At 52.5% G+C, this 19,489-nt stretch overlaps 1 protein-coding gene across 3 annotated transcripts in view; it reads right to left on the bottom strand.

The window, feature by feature from the left end:
• ADGRA1 (adhesion G protein-coupled receptor A1) overlaps nucleotides 1–13,448 on the bottom strand; it is a 223,240-nt gene extending 209,792 nt beyond the window's left edge. For 2 of the 3 annotated variants that reach the window (XM_074297219.1, XM_074297221.1), the window contains exon 1: nucleotides 13,110–13,448. In XM_074297219.1, coding sequence (XP_074153320.1) covers nucleotides 13,110–13,339 — 230 coding nt within the window. In that variant the 5' untranslated portion in view covers nucleotides 13,340–13,448. The remainder of the gene's footprint in view (nucleotides 1–13,109) is intronic. The other variant, XM_074297220.1, reaches the window with a different exon arrangement.
• Between the last annotated feature and the right edge of the window lie 6,041 nt (nucleotides 13,449–19,489).

Below are 19,489 nucleotides of genomic sequence, written 5' to 3'. Positions count from 1 at the left end.
GCGCAATACCTGCTCTAAAACTATATTATAATAAAGCAGCTGTCGGCAAAACCTTGATGCTGGCTAAGAAATAGACTAGTTGATCAGTGGAACAGGTTAGGTTCATGGGACAAAAAATAGTCAATAACTATAGCAGTGTAGTGTTTGACAGACCCAAAGACCCAGCTTTGGGGATAAGAATTCACTATTTGACAAAAACTGCTGGGAAAAATGGAAACTAGTATGGCAGAAAGTAGGCACTCACCCACAACTAACACCAAGTACCAAGATAAGGTCAAAATGGGGTCATGACCTAGAAATAAAGATTATATTATAAGAACATAGGGTCGTTTATCTCTCAGATTTGTGGAGGAGGAAGGAATTTGTGACCAAAGAAGAACTAGAGATCATTACTGATCACAAAATAGAAGATTTTGATTATATTAAGTTTAAAGATTTTTGTACAAACAAAACTAATGCAGACAAGATTAGAAGGGAAGCAACAAACTGGGAAAACATTTTTTCATTCAAAGGTTCTGGTAAAGGCCTCATTTCTAAAATATATAGAGAATTGACTCAAATTTATAAGAATCCAAGCCATTCTCCAATGGTAAATGATCAAAGGATATGAACAGATAATTTTCAGATGAAGAAATTAAAACCATTTCTAGTCATATGAAAAGATGCTCTAAATCACTACTGATCAAAGAAATGCAAATTAAGACAACTCTGAGATACCACGACACACCTGTCAGATTGCCTAAGATGACAGGAAAAGATAATGATGAATGTTGGAGGGGATGTGGGAAAACTGGGATACTGATGCATTGTTGGTGGAGTTGTGAACTGATCCAAGAATTCTGGAGAGCAATTCAGAACTATGCCCAAAAGGCTATCAAACTTCACTCCCTTTGATCCATCAGTGTTACTACTGGGCTTATATCCCAAAGGGACTCACATGTGTTTATGGCAGCCCTTTCTGTAGTGGCAAGAAACTGGAAACTGAGTGGATGCCCATCAGTTGGAGAAAATGATTGAATAAATTATGATAATATGAATGGTGTTGAATATTATTGTTCTATAAGAAACGATCTATAAGAAAGCTTTCAGGGGCAGCTCGGTGATGCAGTGGATAGAGCACCAGCCCTGAATTCAGGAGGACCCGAGTTCAAATCTGGTCTCAGACACTTAACACTTCCTAGCTGTGTGACCCTGGGCAAGTCACTTAACCCCAGCCTCAGGAAAAAAAAAAAAAAAAGAAAGAAAGAAAGATTTCAGAAAGGCCTGGACAGACATAGGAACTGATGCTGAGTGAAATGAGCAGAACCAGGAGATCATTGTACATGACTACAACAAGACTATATGACGATTGGTTCTGATGGACAAGGTTCTCTCCAACAATGAGATGATTTAATGTTTCAATGTTTAATTTAAAGTTCCAATTGTTCAGTGATGAACACTTGGAGAACCATGGGAACTGAGTGTGGTTCACAACATAGCATTCTCACTCTTTGTTGTTGCTTCCTTGCATTTTATTTTGCTTCTCTTTTTTTCTTGGGCAGCATGATAATTGTGTAAATATGTGTGCATATATTGGATTTAACATATGTTTCTACCATGAACAAAAAAGATGAAGAGAGCAGGAACGGGAGGGAGTGCAGGGCCTGGAATGAGCCTCCAGGCTCCTCAACGAAGCTGTCGGGGAGATTTGGCTTAGAAGCTGTGAATAGACCCAAAGAGTCAGGAGAAATCCCATCTCCTTTGGAGCCGCCGAATCAGAGTATGGGACCGGCCCTGTGCTTTTTGAGTCTGTCAATGACATGAAAGAAGGTCTGGTTGGCCTGCTTGTCCGGCCACAGGGCACCCGAGGCTGGGAGAGGCGGCCGATGGCCTGGACAACAGAAGTAGGAGTGAGAAGGGCCAACTTGATGAGACAGACTATTAGATCACCTCGAATGAGGCAAAGGGAAGGGATTAGCTGGGAGCCTGGGGTTCCAGAACTTGGAGGAAAAGGACCTAGAGTTTTAGGGTGTGACACCCTGCGACGGCTGGGGAGGTAGGGAGGGATGCTGCTGCTTCTCTGGCTCCTCCCCTCCATCCTCCTGCTGAGGAGGCTTGGGTCAGCTCCTTTACCCCTGAAGGTTTTAGAAGATTCATCTTGGTCTCAAACCAAACTAAACAGGATTGGAGAAAACTGATCCGTGGGATCCGGCTTTCTGGCCCATGCGTGGTCAGCAGGGCCGGGCAGAGGACGCAGGCTTTGTCCACACACTGTTGCGAGCATGTTTTAGGGATGTGACATTCACCAGAGGAGAGTGGTCCCCGCTGAGATCTCCGGGGGCCATGGCTCATCTGGGAACCTGGGCTGCGTGTGCCCTGGGAAAGCCCGAACTTGGGGCGAGTGCCGAAGGGATGGCCAAGGCAAGTAATTCAGAATCGCGGCCGGTCCCCGCTGCACTCCCCCCAGGGGCTCTAGTCTTCCAAAGGGCGCAGCGAGTGATCCCCATGAACCACCTTTGGGTCTGAAAGAGTGGAAAGAACGGACCTCTAGAATGTCCTGCTCTTGATTTGTTTCCTCCATGTCTGGGACGGACGAGCAGTCCCAGGCTCGCAGCGATGGGTGCCACAAAGCCCGCCAGGCAGAGGAGGACGTTGGGCCCTGGCCGCACTCCCCGGGCATTTCCACAGACAGGGTTTGGGTAAGTCTGGCCTTGCTTCACACAAGCTGTCTCCTGATTGGCCTCATTTAGCGCTGTTCAATATCACCTAAGGTCCAAGGGTAAAGAAGGATGGAGGTGGAGCTTTTCTGGACCCGCTCGGGCCCAGAACCCTCTGTTAGTCCCCAGAACTCTCAGCATGCCCACTTTATCCTGCCTCGTCTCATGGTAGAGCTGCAATCACATGGTCTCCACTGGGCATTCCCGGAGGGCAGCGGCTGTCTCCTGCTTCCCCCTATGTCCCCGACATAGTAGGGGCTTAATAAATGCTTACTGACCGACGAAGTGCCCCCTGTGTCAGCTCGGCCTTCCTCCTGGCACGGAGCTAGCCTAGCTGGAGCTTCTGAGGCTTCCTTTGCCCTTGCCCGGGCCCCAGGGGAAGCGGCAGAGGCCTTGCTCCCAATACTGGGTTACTTGAGGGTGTTCCCGAGGAGCACATCCTGCCATCGGGAGCAGCGGGGGGTCCTGAGCAGAGGCAGAGGGGGCACTCTTAAAGCCCTTCGCTCCAATGGCTCAGGAAGGGCGGGGCTGCAAATTTTGTGGCCCATGATTCGGGGCTGGGGGTGGGGTGGGTGACTTGTTTAGGGTCAGCCAGTGATTTTAAGTGTCCGAGGCTGGAGATCTCGGGTTCTCCTGACTCCAGAACCGATGCTCCGTCCACCGCGCCAGCTCGCTGCTTTGCTGGCTGGCCTGTGGCAGAGGTGGAGATTGGCTGGGACAGTGCCAGCAAGACCCAGCGGGACCAAGGGGCCCAGAAGGCCAAGAAACGGGGCCTGGAACCGCCTCCTACCCAGCAATCCTCTCCAAGCCCGCCCTCCCCACCCAGACCATGCTCAGGTGGGGATGGCAGAGGGAGCCCAGGGGTTGGCCTGGAGAGCCTCAGCTTCAGCGGAATGCAAACCCTTCTTGACGTTTCTGGGGCACAGGCCGGGCACCTGGAAGCTGTTTTAAAATAAGCTGCTCGGCTTTTTATAGCAGGGAAAGCACTGGAGCCTTCCCTTCCCCACTCCTGCTTCTAACCCTAACTGGGCCACTTTCCTCCCGCCCTCTGCCTCCCAGTAGGAAGGAGTGTGGTCAGCCAGCTAGGCCCCGAGGGCCAGACAGCCACAGCAAGGGGCAAAAGCTGCCACGGAAGGCTTGGCTGGGGAAGTGGGACAACTCCAGCCCAGGGCCGAGGCCCACAAAATCCTGCTGCAGCTGCAGACCCAGCACTGGCAGATGCTCAGGGATGTCTCCGGGGCTCTCTGGCTCATCTCCGGGGGTCTCTGAGTCATCTCCGGGGGTCTCTGAGTCATCTCCAAGGGCCTCTGGGTCATGTCTGGAGGCCTCTGGCTCATCTCCAGGGGTTTCTGGCTCATCTCTGGGGGCCTCTGGGTTTCTTCTTGCCCTCACCAGCTCTGGGCCGGCTGAGCCAGGGCCCTGGTGAAGAGCAAGTCCTTGGTCCCTTTCGTCCCTGTGGGGGGTGACGAGCTCCTCAGGAAACAAAGCAGGTCCTTCCACTGCTCGCCGCCCTGGCCACAGCCTGGAACCACCAGAGATCAGCAGGGAGGCAGCCTCCATCTGTCCTGGGGCTTTGGGGAAGCCCCTTCCTTCCCCCAGGGTCTCCCTTGCTCTCTCCCCTTCCCCAGGCACTCCATCCCTGCACTATTACTCTGAACTTGAACTTGAACTCGCCCCGAAGCCAGCCTTCGGGGGCTTCTGGGTACTCCCCAAGCCCAGCCACCAGCTCTCCTGGACCCCCATGGAACAGAAATCCAGATGTAAGAACAAGCATAAGCACCTAGACCTGTCCCATGCCTGGTACCGGGAGCTTCTTCAAGGGAGAACAGCCCAGAGGGGAGTGTGGTCCAATGGGCAAGCCCTGGGATTTGGGATCGGAGGACTTGAGTGACCCCTAACTTGCCTCAGCGTCCTCATCTGCCAAATGGGGGTCAGTGTTCCCACGCTGAAGGCACTGACAGTGCTTGGGACTGAGCTCAACAGATGGGGAGACTCTGGGCCGGCCCCTGGACCATCTCCAGCTCTGCAGGTGTGCGCCATCCTCACAGGGGCTGCCCCTTCTTGCACTCCCTCCCCCTCCTGGGGCTGGATTTCATAGCCTGGGCTCTACTGACCTTCCCCTCCCCCGCCCCCAACCTGCCCTTGAGTTCTTCTTTTTATTATTATCATTTTGCAAAAACAATCTATTTCCTCCACTGAAGACAAAAGTCAGCTCATTTACAGACTTCAACAAGCATTTATCAAGCACCTACTGTGTGCCAGGATACAAAGATGGCCAAAGATAGTTCCTGCCTTCAGGAACCCATAATGTAATGAGGGAGACAGCATGAAAATGGCTCAGGTATATACTAAGATACATACGAGATCATTTCAAGATAATCCCAGAAAAAAAGACAATAGTCTTAAAGGGAATCAGGGAACCAGGAAAGACTTACTGCCAAAAACGAAGTTTAAGGTAAAATGTCTCTCTCTGTCTCTGTCTCTGTCTCTGTCTCTGTCTCTCTCTCTCTCTCCTGTCTCTCTCTCTCTCTCTCTCTCTCTCTCTCTCTCTCTCTCTCTCTCTCTCTCTCTCTCTCTCTCTCTCTCTCTCTCTCTCTCTCTCTCTCTTCCTTCGTTTCTTTCTTTCTTTTTCTCCTCTTTTCTCTCTTTCTCTTTCTTTTTATTTCTTTTATTTTCTTTCTCTTTCTTTCTCTTCCTTCCTTCCTTCCTTCCTTCCTTCCTTCCTTCCTTCCTTCCTTCCTTCCTTCCTTCCTTCCTTCCTTCCTTCCTTCCTTCCTTTCTCTTTTTTTCTCTCTTTCTTTTTCCCTCTGAGGACAAGTATGGTATCTTATTCCTCTTTTTAGCTTTTACCTCTTGGAGCTTCATCCTGTTTCAGACCCCGAAATGTGGGTGATAGCTAATACAACATTCGTGGCCTTGTGCTTGCCATACTCCTCAGGAGTCTAGCATGGAGCCTTCTCTCCTTCTCCCAGCTCCAGACCGAGGCCATAGCCTGGGACAATGGAGGCCATTCCCTGCCAGGGCCCCTCCCCCTCCCCTTCTTCAGGAGGGTCTGGCGTTCTCCCGTTGCCCCTCTCCACTGCTGTCTCTGAGGGGGACTTCTCCAAGACCACCGTTCTATGCTCCCCTCCGATCCCACCCTTAGGGTCCCCCTCTCTGGTGCTTCCTACCAGCATCTCCCCGGCACCGATCCCTTCCCAGCTGCCTGCAAACATGCCCATCCTAAAAATAAAAGCTCCGAAATCGCTCATTAGCGCCCTATTCTCTCCCCAACTGCAATTGTCCTCTCTCTTTTTCCCCTTCTCAGCTAAACTTGTTGAGAGAGGCCGTCCCAGCCTCTCTCCTCTCTCCCTTCCAGACCTTCTGCAGTCACGTTTCCGGCTTCTTTCCTCCAAGGTGAACCAGGCAGGGGCGGCTAGATGGTGCAGTGGACAGAGCACTGACCCTGGAGTCAGGAAGACCTGAGTTCGGGTCCTTAACCCTTCCTGGCTGTGTGATCCTGGACAAGTCACTTCACCCCAATTACCTTGCTCCCCCCCAGGACCTTTTAGCTTCAATAGCTGCTGGCCTGCCTCAGAACTCTCCCCGGGCCAGTCCCTTATCCTCTCAGCCACCAGGGCGAGGTCCGGTCATGTCACCCCGACTCAAGGAGCCTCCTCAGCTCCATATCGCCTTCTCCTCTACCTGTTTCCCTTTTTCAGGAAGGAGAAGAGGCTGATCCATAAACCATAAGCCAGTGACTGATTTCTGGGGGGAAAGATGAAACTGGATCTTTTCTTTAAAAAATTGTTGATTTCTTTCTCTCTGCACCACCTACAGTTCCCAAAATATCGCGCTCACCCCCTCTCTCCCGATCGCTGTCTCATGACAAAGCATTTTGTTTAAAAGAGGGAGGAAAGTTTGACAAAGTCAGGACGCATCCCAAAATCTGACATCACACGCAGTATTCCACATCTTCCTCCCCTAGTTCTGCAAAGAAGGAAGGACGGGCTGTTCTCCCGGCTCAGCAAGCCCCGAGCCCCGAAAGCGCCAGGATGCTCCCCCGCCCATTATCCTGCTCCCAGCCTGGCTCTCACAGCCTCCATAAGCCCAGTGGAGATAGGTCCGCGAGCCGAGCAGGGCGCCCGAGGGAACAAAGGGAGGCAGCAGGTGCTGGGGAGGGGTCAGACTTCCTTGATCACCATGTCCCCTTAAGACTGGACCCAAGAGCCAGGCCCCAAGCCGCCCCTGAAAACAGGAGGCCTGGAGCTAGGCCTGCAACCCTGAAGACCCTGGAAAGAACGTTCTGGTGCCCCAAATCCTTGGCCCAAGTCGTTGGATGCTGACACCATTTTATCGAGGAAATACGAAGGCAGAAAAGTCCTGGCCATCGATCGGCCTTGTGGCTGCCCCCGGACTCCCAGCCAAGACCCTTCTTGCGGGCTGTGGCCCCCTTTGGAATGGGAGCCCTGCCTCTGGGTTGGTCTTTCTGGGCGTGGCTCCCAGGGACCTCCCCAGAAATGCTCCACCCTGCAGGGGTCAGTACTCCCTAAAGGGAGGTTTCCTCATTCCAATGAGGGCCCTGAGGGGGCATGGGAAGTTCTGGGAGCAGGGCTCAGGATCACTCCCCACTTTCTCCTCCCTCTTCCATCTTTGGGCTGAATCCGTGAAAGCTCCAAGGGGATCCACGTGTTGGGCCAAGGCCAAAGGCCATGAGTGGGACTCTCAGAGGCCAAGGAGCCCTGATAAGGCCTCCCTCCAAAGGTAGGCCCAAGTTCCGGAGCATTGTTTCACTACAAATCCAGGGGTGCTGGACCCACGGCCAGTGGAGTACAGCAGGCCCTGTGACCCCATGTCTCTGACACCCTGGGGTCCGACACCCTGGGGCCTCCTGCGACCCCATGTCTGACCCCCCCAGTTTCCTGCCACCCATGTCCAACACCGCCCTCTGCCATCCCATGTCCGACCCCGAGGTGCCTCCTAAGCTCTAGCCCTAGTACAGCCACCCCCTTTACCCAGAATGGCCCTGGCCTGGGGGGGAGAGGGAGGGTCCTGGGGGGGGACTTGCAGCTGCAGCCCCAGTCTTGGTCAGACAGTTTGGCCTCCTGGAAACCATCCCAGCCGAGGCCCTGGCCTCCACCTGACCTCAGCCTCACCCCCTCGTTCCTCTTGGCCCAGCCTCTAGACTGTGCAGCTGCCTGGCCAGCAGCCCCCACCTGACGATCAGGTCCCCCCAGAGCCCCCTCCCCTCTGCGCTCTGGCTGGGCCTTCTTCAGAAGCCTGCTTTGCTGCCTGCAAACTGCTCGGGGGTGGGGGGGCAGCCACTGCCCCCTCCCCCCCAGGCTCACCTCGGCCTGTTTTCTGAGTGATTTGGCCACAGCATTGGGGCTGAGGAGACAGGAGAAGGAACCGGGCTGAGGATCCCAAACCACACCCAGGGGGAACCACCTTCATTGTCTGGGGGGGGTCACTTCCTACACAGACTCTGGCGACATTCCCTACTGGTCAGCTGACCCTAGGCAAGTCCAAGTCCCATCGCCCTCCTCTGCTCCATGGGCCAGAGCAGGAGGGCCTGCCTGCTGTGAGCGAGGGGCTGTGGGGGCACCCGGTGACAGAGCCCTGCTCGGAAAGGAAGCAGCAGGTGTGGCCATGGGCTCACGGGGTGGCTGCCTCCTCTCATTTCCCCCTTTTCCCACAGGGCGCCCACAGATGGGTTCTGGGAGGCAAGCTAGCTTGGGAGAACCTCAGGGCACCGTGGGCAATGCCTGTCCATGGTCTTGTCAACAGTGACTGGTTCGGGCTCCACTCGTGTGCCACAGAAGGCCATGGAGCACGGGACGTCCAGATCCAGAGCCTCCAGCCCTGTATGTGGAGAGCGCTGCCCTTACCTACCTCCATTGGGCCTCCTGGGCCGGGGCCCACCATCACCTCTGGGATACACCTGTGCTTGCTCACACTTCCCATCTGGGTTTAAGTAGGAACCCCAAAGGAGATGAGCCTGGGGGCTTCTACCCCCAGAAAACCTCAGTCTCCAAAGTCCAGCTCAGTTTTCACCCTTGCCCGAGGGCAGGCTACCTTGCCCAGACTTTCCGAATAGCTCCCAGCACGTTTCCCTGGGATGTGTCTTCCCTTGGATAAATATGTTTCCTCTTCCTCTCACTCAAAGCTCGTCTAAAACCTCACTTTCCCCAGGAAGCCTTTTGCAGCCCCCTGAAAGATCCCGCCTTCCCTTGCTTGATTATCTGCCGCCCCTGGAGGAACCCTGCTCACACTGCGTTGTGCTCCCAGCTTTTCTGTCACCCCCTCCAGAATCAGATCATTGGTTTCTGTACCCCAGAACTTTTTCAGGCTCAGCACACAGTAGGTACTCATTCAAGGCTTGCAGTTTGTCCACTAAGTTTCCTCACAAATTATAAAACCTGCAGCTCAGGGACTGGCTCTTGTTTGGCCGGCTGGCAGATTGGAAAACCAGAAGAGAGCAGCTCAGAGCTGGTGCTCCAGCACTCGGCTCGCTCTCCTGGGTTTGCTCCCCAGTTGGGAATGAGAGGCCATGACAGACCACTGCCCCGGGGAGCCGGCCAGCCCCCAGCTCTGGGGCTCCCCCCTCCCATCCCCTGCTCGGGCCCTCACTTTATGCTGAATCCCCTGGCTCCAAACTTCTCCAACACAATTGCTGCTTAAACAGTTCCCAGGGAAGGAGAAGTCCAGAAAAACGGAGCCGTTTCAGGTCAAGATGGGGAGGGGAGGGGGATATGGCGGGGCGAGGGGAGGGGGCGGCCGAGGTGGGATTAAGGGGGACAAAGTAGCTCGTGATTCACTCCCTTTTTTTGCTCTTTGGGGAACCTCAGAAAGTTCGGAGATCTGGAACCAACGAATCCGCAAGCGCTTTAAAGCGCCTACTACGCACTCATCCTGTTTTATGTACTGACAAGAAACAAGAAAAACAAGCAACTTCTCGGCCTGTGCAAAAGCTAAGGTCATTTTGGGGGAGGGGGAAGAGATGGGGAAGGGGAGCGGCAGGCGGCGTCCCGAAGAATCCAGATCTGGCTCCAAACTTATGGAAAACAAATCTAGGGATAATATGAATTAGTAATACAGAATTAGTAATTTTAACTGTAAATGGGAATGGGATGAACGCTCCCATCAAGCGGAGACGGATAGCAGACTAGATCAAAAGTCAGAACCCTACAATATGTTGTTTACAGGAAACACACTTAAAGCAGGGAGATACATACAGAGTAAAGGTAAAAGGTTGGAACAGAGCCTATTATGCTTCAGGTAAAGCCAAAAAAGCAGGGGTAGCTATCCTTATCTCAGATCAAGCAAAAGCAGAAGTAGATCTCTTTAAAAAAGATAAGGAAGGAAACTATATCCTGCTGAAAGGTAGCATAAATATTGAAGCCATATCGATATTAAACATATATGCACTCAGTGGTATAGCATCTAACTTTCTAAAGGAAAAGTTAAGAGAACTGCAAGAAGAAATAGACAGTAAAACTATAATAGTGGGAGATCTCAACCTTGCACTCTCAGATTTAGACAAATCAAACCACAAAACAAACAAGAAAGAAATTAAAAAAGTAAATAGAACATTAGAAAAACTAGGTATGATAGACCTTTGGAGAAAACTGAATGGCAATAGGAAGGAATATACTTTCTTCTCAGCAGTTCATGGATCCTATACAAAAATTGACCATATACTAGGACATAAAGATCTCAAAATTAAATGTAGGAAGGCAGAAATAATAAATGCCTTCTTCTCAGATCACAATGCAATAAAAGCTACATTCAGTAAGACGTTAGGGGTAAATAGACCAAAAAGAAATTGGAAACTGAATAATCTCATCTTAAAGAATGACTGGGTGAAACAGCAAATTATAGAAACAATTAATAATTTCACCCAAGATAATGACAACAATGAGACATCATACCAAAATCTGTGGGATGCAGCTAAAGCAGTAATAAGGGGAAATTTTATATCTTTAGAGGCTTATTTGAACAAAATAGAGAAAGAGAAGATTAACGAATTGGGCTTGCAACTTAAAAAGCTAGAAAAAGACCAAATTAAAAACCCCCAACCAAAAATCAAACTTGAAATACAAAAATTAAAAGGAGAAATCAATAATATTGAAAGTAAAAAAACTATTGAATTAATAAATAAAACCAAGAGTTGGTTTTATGAAAAAGCCAATAAAATAGATAAACCTTTGGTAAATCTGATCAAACTTACGGAAAACAGGAGAATGAGGCGGGGACACGTGCGCGCACACACAAGCACACACAAGCACACACACCCCAAGCGCGCACACACAAGCACACACAAGCACACACACCCCAAGCGCACACACAAGCACACACACCCCAAGCGCACACACAAGCACACACAAGCACACACACCCCAAGCGCACACACAAGCACACACAAGCACACACAAGCACACACACCCCAAGCGCACACACAAGCACACACAAGCACACACACCCCAAGCGCACACACAAGCACACACAAGCACACACAAGCACACACCCCCCAAGCGCACACACAAGCACACACAAGCACACACCCCCCAAGCGCACACACAAGCACACACAAGCACACACACCCCAAGCGCGCACACACACATCCCATGCACACAACCCCCCCAAGCACAGGCGCGCAGCCGGAGCAGCCCTCCCGCCCAGGGCAGTTCTCCCCCCATAATTAGCAGGCCCATTAGCGCCCACAGCCCTGAGCAGAGGCCGCGGCTTAGCCGCATCTGCGGAGTGACAGGCTGACGCTGTCCAGATGTGCCCAATTCCGCGCTCCCTGCCGGCGGCCTCTGCAAAGTGAGGACTTGAGGAAAAGCGCAGCGCGCAGCGAAGATGTTCACAGCGTGAACTGTCAACAGAGACGCTGAGCAGGCCGGGCGGGCCCAGGCTCCCGGAGCAAGGGCCTCGTCCGTGACCCCCCTCCGGAAGGGATCTGCGGGCCCGGGGCGGCCTTCCTTGCCCCGCTTCACGGCTGGGGCCGAAGGTCCCCGGGCGCGGCTGCCAGGTAGCGGGGTTCCCCCCCCTCCCCCGTCTCCCCCCTTGCTCCAGTCTGGCTTAAACAAATTCTCCTTTCCTCGGGGGAGCGGCCCGCGGGGAGGCTGGGGGGGCGGGAGCGCTGGGGGCGCCGGCTTGGGCCGGACCTTGCCCCCGAGCTGGGCCACCCTCATCAACGAGTGCTTCAGGGAGAGAAGGGCCCGGACCGGCCTGGGCCACTCCTGCTCCTTCCTAAAAGAAAAGCGCTGGACCTTTCCACAGCAACCCTGACCTCGAGGGGGGGAGGGAGAAGTGGCCGGTTTCCGGACATCCTTCCCGAGCACGGGGAGGGGCCCTGGGAGGAGGCGGGAGGACCTAGGGGAGCTGAGACCAGGCTAGCCGAGGATGCGGGCGCGGGAGGGGGGGGCGAGGGGGGCTGGGAGTTGTGGGTAGGAGGGTTACAGGGGGGAGGAACGCCTGGGCAGCTGGGAGCTGGGGGCAGAGGGGTTAGTAGGGCAGGGGGCCGGGGGAGGGCTGGGGACGCCTAGGGAGCTGGGAGTTGGGGGGGGGCAGAGGGCTGGCGGGATGCCCAGGGAGCTGGGGGCAGAGGGTTAGTGGGGCAGGGGTTGGGAGCGTCCTAGGGAGCTGGGAAGGTCTTGGGCTGCGGTTGGCGGGGGAGCCGCGGGGGCGTGGGGGGGGCGGCGAGCTGAGGGGGGCGAGCCAGAGTGGGGGCGGCGAGCTGGAGGGGGGACGATCGGGAGGGGGGCGGCGAGCTGAGGGGGGGCGAGCTGGCGGGACGGCGAGCGGGAGGGGGGAGGCGAGCTGAGGGGGGCGGCGAGCGGGAGCGGGGCGGCTCTCCGGTTCTGCCCAGCCACTAAATGCTAAATCGGTTCCTGCGAGTTCAGCCAAGGACCTGCTCCTCTGGTGGCCAACTTTGCTGAAAGTTTTACGGCCCCAGAGAAGCTCCCCGGCCGTTGCTGGGTCACGGCGTTCCCGGCCGCTCCTCCCGGGGCTGGCTGCCGCCGCCGGCCCCGCAGGGGGGAGGGAGCACACCCAGCTGGGCCGACGGGCCCTGGGAAAGCTCAGAGCTCGGGGCGCTGCCTGGGAGGCGGAGTCCGGGCCCCGTCGGGCGGCGGGCCGAGGGCGAAGCATTAGGGAGGGCTGGGGAAAGCTGGCAAGCCGACGCGCGTGGCGGGGCTCCCACCCGCCCCCCGGCGAGGGGGCGGACGGCTGGCTCGCCGCCAGATGCGCAAGTCCCGGGACAGGGGCCTCCGGGGTGTTTCGGGCACGCGCGGATGAGCCAGGCGACCGAGCGGGGCGGGAGTCGCGGCGCAACGCGCGAGGCCGCTTCTCCCTCCGCAGGAGGCGCGGCGCCTGCCTCAGTTTCCCCCATTTGTTTCCCGGCACTCCCTTCCCGCGGGGCCGCACTTACAGGCTGACGGTCCGGCGGGGCAGCAGCTCGGGCTGCGGCGTGGCCACCAGGTCCCCTCCAGCGCAGGCCACTCGGATGCGCGGCTCGGGCCGCCCGGGCCCCTGGGCTCGCTCGGCCGCGCACACGCAGCCGTCCAGGGGCGTCTCGGGGCAGGGGCGGCCGGCGACCCCGAGCCCCGACAGGCCGAGGAGCAAGGCCAAGCGCAGGGCCAGGGCGCCCGCGGGGGCCATGGGGCTCGGGGCGGCTGCAGACGGGGGCTGCCGGCGCCCGGGGCCGCCTCATGGCCCGCGCCGTCCGCCTGGCGGCCCTTCGGCTCGGGCAGCTCCTCTCCGGCTGGCGGCCTCGGGCTCCTCCTCTTCCCTCCGCCTCCAGACTCCCCGGGCGGCCCCAGTCGGGGAGGGGGCGGGGCGGGGGCGGCCCGGGGCGGGGGCAGAGGCGGGACGGGGCGGGCCCGGCAGCCGGGCCGAAGGGAGAGTGGCGGGGCTGCGCCGCGGGCCAGGCGGGAGGCCGACCGCCAGGTGAGGGGCCACGGGCGCCCGGAGGGGGCGCGGAGCGTCATCTGGGGCGGGGAGCGACGCCCCCGCCCCAGCGCCGGACCGAGGGGAGCGGCCCGGAGCACGGACTTCTCCCAGACCCAGCAGAGCCCGGCTCCCGCCCGCTGCTCCCTCCGGGTCGCCCCTGGGGACACCGCGGCGAAGACTGCCCACCTTCAGAATAGTCCCGGTCATCGCTAACGGGGGACGGGAAGTGGAGCGGAACTGGCGAGGGGCAGGTGCGCGGAGCAGGTGCCAGCGGGTCCCAGAGCCCAGAGTCCCGAGACAGGGAGGGGAATTGTCCCGCCAAGGACGCCTCCTCCTCCACTCCCCTTTCCCTGTTCGGGATGGGAGGGCGGCGAGGGCGCTGGAACCCCGAATTTCCGCGGGAATGAAAGCAAGGGCTCCCCCTCGTCTCTTCTGAAAGCCTCTGGATGCAGACCGGGGGCTGTGGCGGGGTGGGTGTGGGGGCTCCAGGCTCAAAGATCTGTCGGGCAGGGGCGGGGAAATGGCCCGGGCCCGGGGGATGGTCGCAACCAGAGCGTGGTGGGCCCCTGGTGGCCACTCTAAGATACAGAGCTGGGGATTCTGCAGGGGCAGAGGGAAGGGTTCTGGGGGAGGGGAGGGCTCCCATAGCCCCCCCCCCCCCAGGGTCCTGTTCCTAACCCCACAAAGTTCCCTCACCTGAGACCCAAGTGGCCAACGTGAACCTGGGAAAAAGCCCGACGGGACACCGCAGGTTACGCTGTGCTGCAGCTCTGGGCCGCCGCACCTCCCCTGCTCAGCCCTCCCTCTGCCCCATTACCTTGCCCTCCATTTGTAAGGCCGTGGGCTCGCCCGGGGCCACAGGGGGCTTCTCTCCCTGCAGTGTAAGCAGCCTAAGGGCGGGGACATTTCCTTGTAGCCTCTGTCCCCCAATGGTTAGTCTCGTCCTAATAGAGCAGGAAGCTGGAGATCCCCAGAGGACAAGGCAGAGGGTGATTCCCGGGTGGGCCGCAGGGGAAGGTCCTTCCGGGCCCAGCCAACTCTGCTGGGCCTCAGCGGGCCGGTGGCATGGAAGGTGGGAAGGAGAGAGAGATTTCAGAACTCAATTTAAAAAAAAAAAAAAAGAATGTTAAAACAAGTAAATAAATTTAAAACAAAAATACAATATGTCTTCTACCTGTAGTACTAATGGGTCAGAAAACATTTATTACATGTTTAGTCTGTGCCAGTCACTGTGCGGAGACCTGGGAATAATTTGTTGCTTTTCAGTCATTTCCTTTGTGTCTCACTTCTGGGGGGTTTTCTTGGCAGAGATACTGGAGAGGTTGGCCATTTCCTCCTCCATTTTACTGATGAGGAAACTGAGGCAAAGAGGATGAATTGACTTGTCCAGGATCACACAGCTACTAGGTGTTGGGGAGCAGATTGCAACTCATAAAGACCAGAGCTTGATCCTCTAACCACAGTTGCAGGGAGAGCCAAAAAATAAACTAAAAACCAATCAGTCCTTTCCTTCATATTACTTTCATGGTAATCAGAGAAAACAACACATAAGATAAAACTGCAAAGTAAGAGGTGGATGGACAGAAGCTGGAAGGAAGGAGAAAAGGGTGAGGACTACAGTGAGCTTTGAGGGGGGCAAAGTTTCTAGGACCTGGAAGAGAGAATCTGTAGAAAATCCTCTGGAGGAAAGTGAGTGATCACCCCTATCTCAGAAGGGCAAAATCTCCCTGTCATCTTCATATAGGGTTAACATTAAATTCCCAAATTTAGAATGTATTGCGGAGTGTGGTGTGAGGTGCTGGTCTATGCCTAACTTCTGCCAGACTGCTTTCCAGTTTTCCTAGATTCTTATCAAAAAGGGAGCTCTTTCCTAAACTGTTTGTTTTCCAGTTTGTCAAGTAGGGTTATTTAATTCTATTTTTCCTGATTCTTCCTTGTTTAGTATTTTGCATTAATCTTTCTCTCTATTTTTAAACTAATACTTGATCATTTTAATAACTGCTGGTTTTTCATATCATTCAAAGTGTGGAAATGCTGTTCTTATTCTCTAACTTAAATATTTCCCTTGCTATTACAGATCTTTTTATTTCTCCAAATTAATTTTGTCCTAATTTTATCAAGTTCTATGAAGTAGCCCTTTGATATTTTGTTTGCTATAGTATTTTGTTGTAACCGGTCAGTCACTTTTTCAGTCTCATCCAAGTCTTTGTGACTTCATTTAGGGTTTTCTTCACAAAATTTTGAAGTGGTTTGTTGTTTCTCCAGTTCATTTTACAGATAAGGAAACTGAGGTCATGGGGCTAAGTAACTTACCCAGAGTCAGTCACACAGAGAATAAGTATGTGGGATCTGAATTCAGGAAAATAAATCTTTTTGACTCTCAGCCTAGTGCTTCTACACTACATCAAGGCTTCTTCCATTTTTCCACTCACAAGACCCTTTTCACCAGAGAAATTTTTACCCAAACCCAGGTATATGGACATATAAATAGATATGCAAATCAAATAATTAATGATAAAAAAATCATAAAGAAATTTAATTTAAAACAATTCTTTGGCATATGTATAATTTTACTATTTATCAAAGATGAAAGAAATTTGCATATTAATGATGGATATGCTTGCTTATTTTTACAGAAACAATTAAATCTTGGTGGAATATTTGATACTGCAGGACATAGAGCATCTTCAACTTTTGTCAAAGTTGATCAACATTTTGATTTTGTAAACATCAATGCTGAGAACGCCACTTGGCATAAAAGCATGGGACAAAATGACAGAAGCAGATTTAGAATCGTTTCAGAAATTGTTGAAAATTCTATTCTAATTCCAAATCAAAATTCATTTAATGTTTTAAAGGAAATTTAAATTTTAAACCCGTGTTATTTGATAACTCGGTAAATTCTTCTTGAATTGTTAAAGGCAGATGAGTGACATTTTTTATTTCAATTGAGTATCATTTATGAACCCAACTTAGTTTTTCAGAATCAAAATTTGAAGGGAAGTATTTCAGAAACTGTGTCCCCAGGCACTTCAGATGATCAATTATAACTCTTACAATTAAATCTTTGGGGAGGTTATTTTCAATTATAAAATCATCTGTAGCTGTAATGGTTTCTAAGAGCCATTTCCCAGCCTATTCTTCCGTATCTAAACTTTTTTTAGTAAAGCTTTCAATTTTATCTCAACATAAATGTTACATTTTTCCCTTGAAGTGACATGTCTAAATCATCTAGTTTTTCAGAAATATCTTACAAATAACACAGTTTTGAGTCATGTCATTGTGGAAAAAATGAACAAAATCACATATCTGCTCAGTCAAAAATATAACAGCTTCAGATCTTCCCATTTCAATAAACTGTTTAAACTTCACCTTCTGGAGAGGCTCCTCACCTCAGCATAAGCTCCTGTGATCAGAGTCCATGTCTTTGCTAAGGTTTGAAAACAAATAAGTGTTAAGGCTTCTAATAAAGTTAATGATTTTGATCAAATGGAGAAGCACAACAACTAGCTCTGGTGATTTATTTTTTTTGGTTATAAGTGCCTCCCAATGGACCATGGGGTGAGTAAAAGTGATATGTTCACTGCCTCCAGCTTTCAGTTTTGCTACAAATCCAATATTCTCATCCATCATTGCTCCAGCACTATCTGTATAGACTCAAATGCATTTTTTTCCTTTAAGCTTGTTAATAAGCTGATGGAATGGATCATCACTAATTTTAGAAATGTCTTTGGAAACAGTTTCATTTGATTTTTTCCCCATATTTCTGATATTTTCTTTCTTTTTTATTAAAGCCTTTTATTTTCAAAACATAGGCATAAATAATTTTCAACATTCACCCTTGCAAAACCTTGTGATCCAAAAATTTTCCCCTCCCTCTCCCCTACCCCTAGTAATTCAATATATGTTAGACATGCGCGATTCTTCTATACATATTTCCACAATTTTCATGCTGCACAAGAAAAATTAAATCAAAAAGGAAAACATTTTGTAAACATCAATGCTGAGAGCATTTTATTGGAAATAATTATCTTGATAATTTTCCTAATATCAAACCATTCTTGTACCACTGGTATAAGTGCAACAGTTCTAATGAAGAAGTCCTTGGATTTGATTTCAGGAACAAATATAAAACTCTGTCTTTGGCCTTCAAAGCCTTTTATATCTTCAGCCCTTCCTGCATTTCCAGGCTTCTACTCCGCGTCCTGAGGGGCAGTGACGCTGGTTTCCTCAGGACCCCTTTCACCACTCCTCCCCATTACTTGTGCTGATTGTCCCATTCTGGAGCTCTCACTTGTCTCCCTGCTTCTCACCCTCTGCAGGCAGCCACTTTAATCCTGGTGTCTTTCCTTTGTGCCTTGGTTTTTTGACAAAATGAGGAAAACCATTCTTTGCCTTGTTTCTTACCTAGCCTTTAGGCAAGGAATGGGTATTACTTCAGATAAACTGAGACCCATTTCCCACTGCATCTTGGGCCATCTTCAGGACTCGTGACCTGTATCTGGCCACTGGACCCTGATAGTTCTGGAGAAGAGAGGGAGCCTGGTGACCTAGCCCAGCTCTCCCTCTCTTGGTCATGACATCACCTCCCAATGTCATGGTCCTCCTCCAGAACAAAGGACAAATAACAACCCCAGTTAATTCTGTGTATATCTTGTTTACACAAGGTTGTTTCCAAGTTGTCTCTCCCATTAGACTGGGAGCTTCTTACCAGCTGCTAAGGGGCTCCACAGGGCACAAAGCACTACACCTAGAGTCAGAAAGACCTGAGTTCAAATCTGGCCTCAGATATTTGCTAATCAGGTGACCCTGGGCAAGTCACTAAACTTCAATCTGCCTCAGTTACCTCATCCTAAAAAGAGAATATCATCATCCTCCAGAAAGGCTTGCCTCCAAGATCCCATGAGATAGTTATTTGTATTTAGGACATACCTAGTAAATGCTTAATAAATGCTTGTTTCTTCCCCTCCCTTGACAGCAGGCACTGTTTGTTTTTGTTTTTCTTTGCATCCTCAGGATTTAGCTCCATGTTTGTTATATAATCGGTGCTTAATAAATGCATATTTCCTGATTCACTGATGTGGTGGGCTTTCTAAATCCCCTGCTTGCAATCAGGGGTAGTCTTAGACTAATGCCTGAACCTCCTGGGAGAGAGAGGTTGCAAGCACGAGACCCCGGCCCCTGAATCAGGCACTAACTGCGGCACCCCTCCCCATGACTGGGCATGTGGCCATGGCCCCTCATCCGGAGCGTGAAACACTCAGGTTCCTGTCTCATAGGGTGACGGTGAGAATTACCTTGATCCTGTCACCATTTCCCCTCGACTTCTGCCCCTTGCCCCGTTGCCAGGCTCACCTTCTCACTGCCCAAATCTGCCTTTTCTCTCCATGGAGAACCTTCAGATTCTGATGAGACCCTCACCCAACAGAGGTAGGAGTTCTGTTCCTGGGCCAGGCTGTGGCAGGGAAGGGGGGCAATGGTAGAAGACTCGGTTTCCCTTTCGGTGCCTTGACAGGTTGTGCGTAATGGCCCTGAGCTTCTGGGACCGCTGTGTGGAAGCTCAAGACTCTGGGGGTGAGGATCTGGAGGGCACAGGAATAATGCCCTCCTCCCACCTCCCGGGCCTGGGCCGGGAGCATCGCTAAAGCATCCAGCACCCTAAGGCTTGTGAGCCTCAGAGCTTCAGCACAGGCTGCAGCAGTCAGGGCCTTGGAGATTTTCCTGTAAACCCCCAGCCTCCCTCCCGAGTTTGTGGACGAGCCACACCTGCGCTCCCACGTGTCCGAAGCTGCTGATTTCAGACAGCTGGCACTTATCACGGGCTGCAGGCCAGCTTGGGGCCCGTGGGCCTGGCTTCTG

Source organism: Sminthopsis crassicaudata, chromosome 2, assembly GCF_048593235.1.
Source record: "Sminthopsis crassicaudata isolate SCR6 chromosome 2, ASM4859323v1, whole genome shotgun sequence".
In the NCBI taxonomy this organism is placed as follows: domain Eukaryota; kingdom Metazoa; phylum Chordata; class Mammalia; order Dasyuromorphia; family Dasyuridae; genus Sminthopsis; species Sminthopsis crassicaudata.
This window is presented reverse-complemented; position numbering and strand designations above follow the sequence as displayed.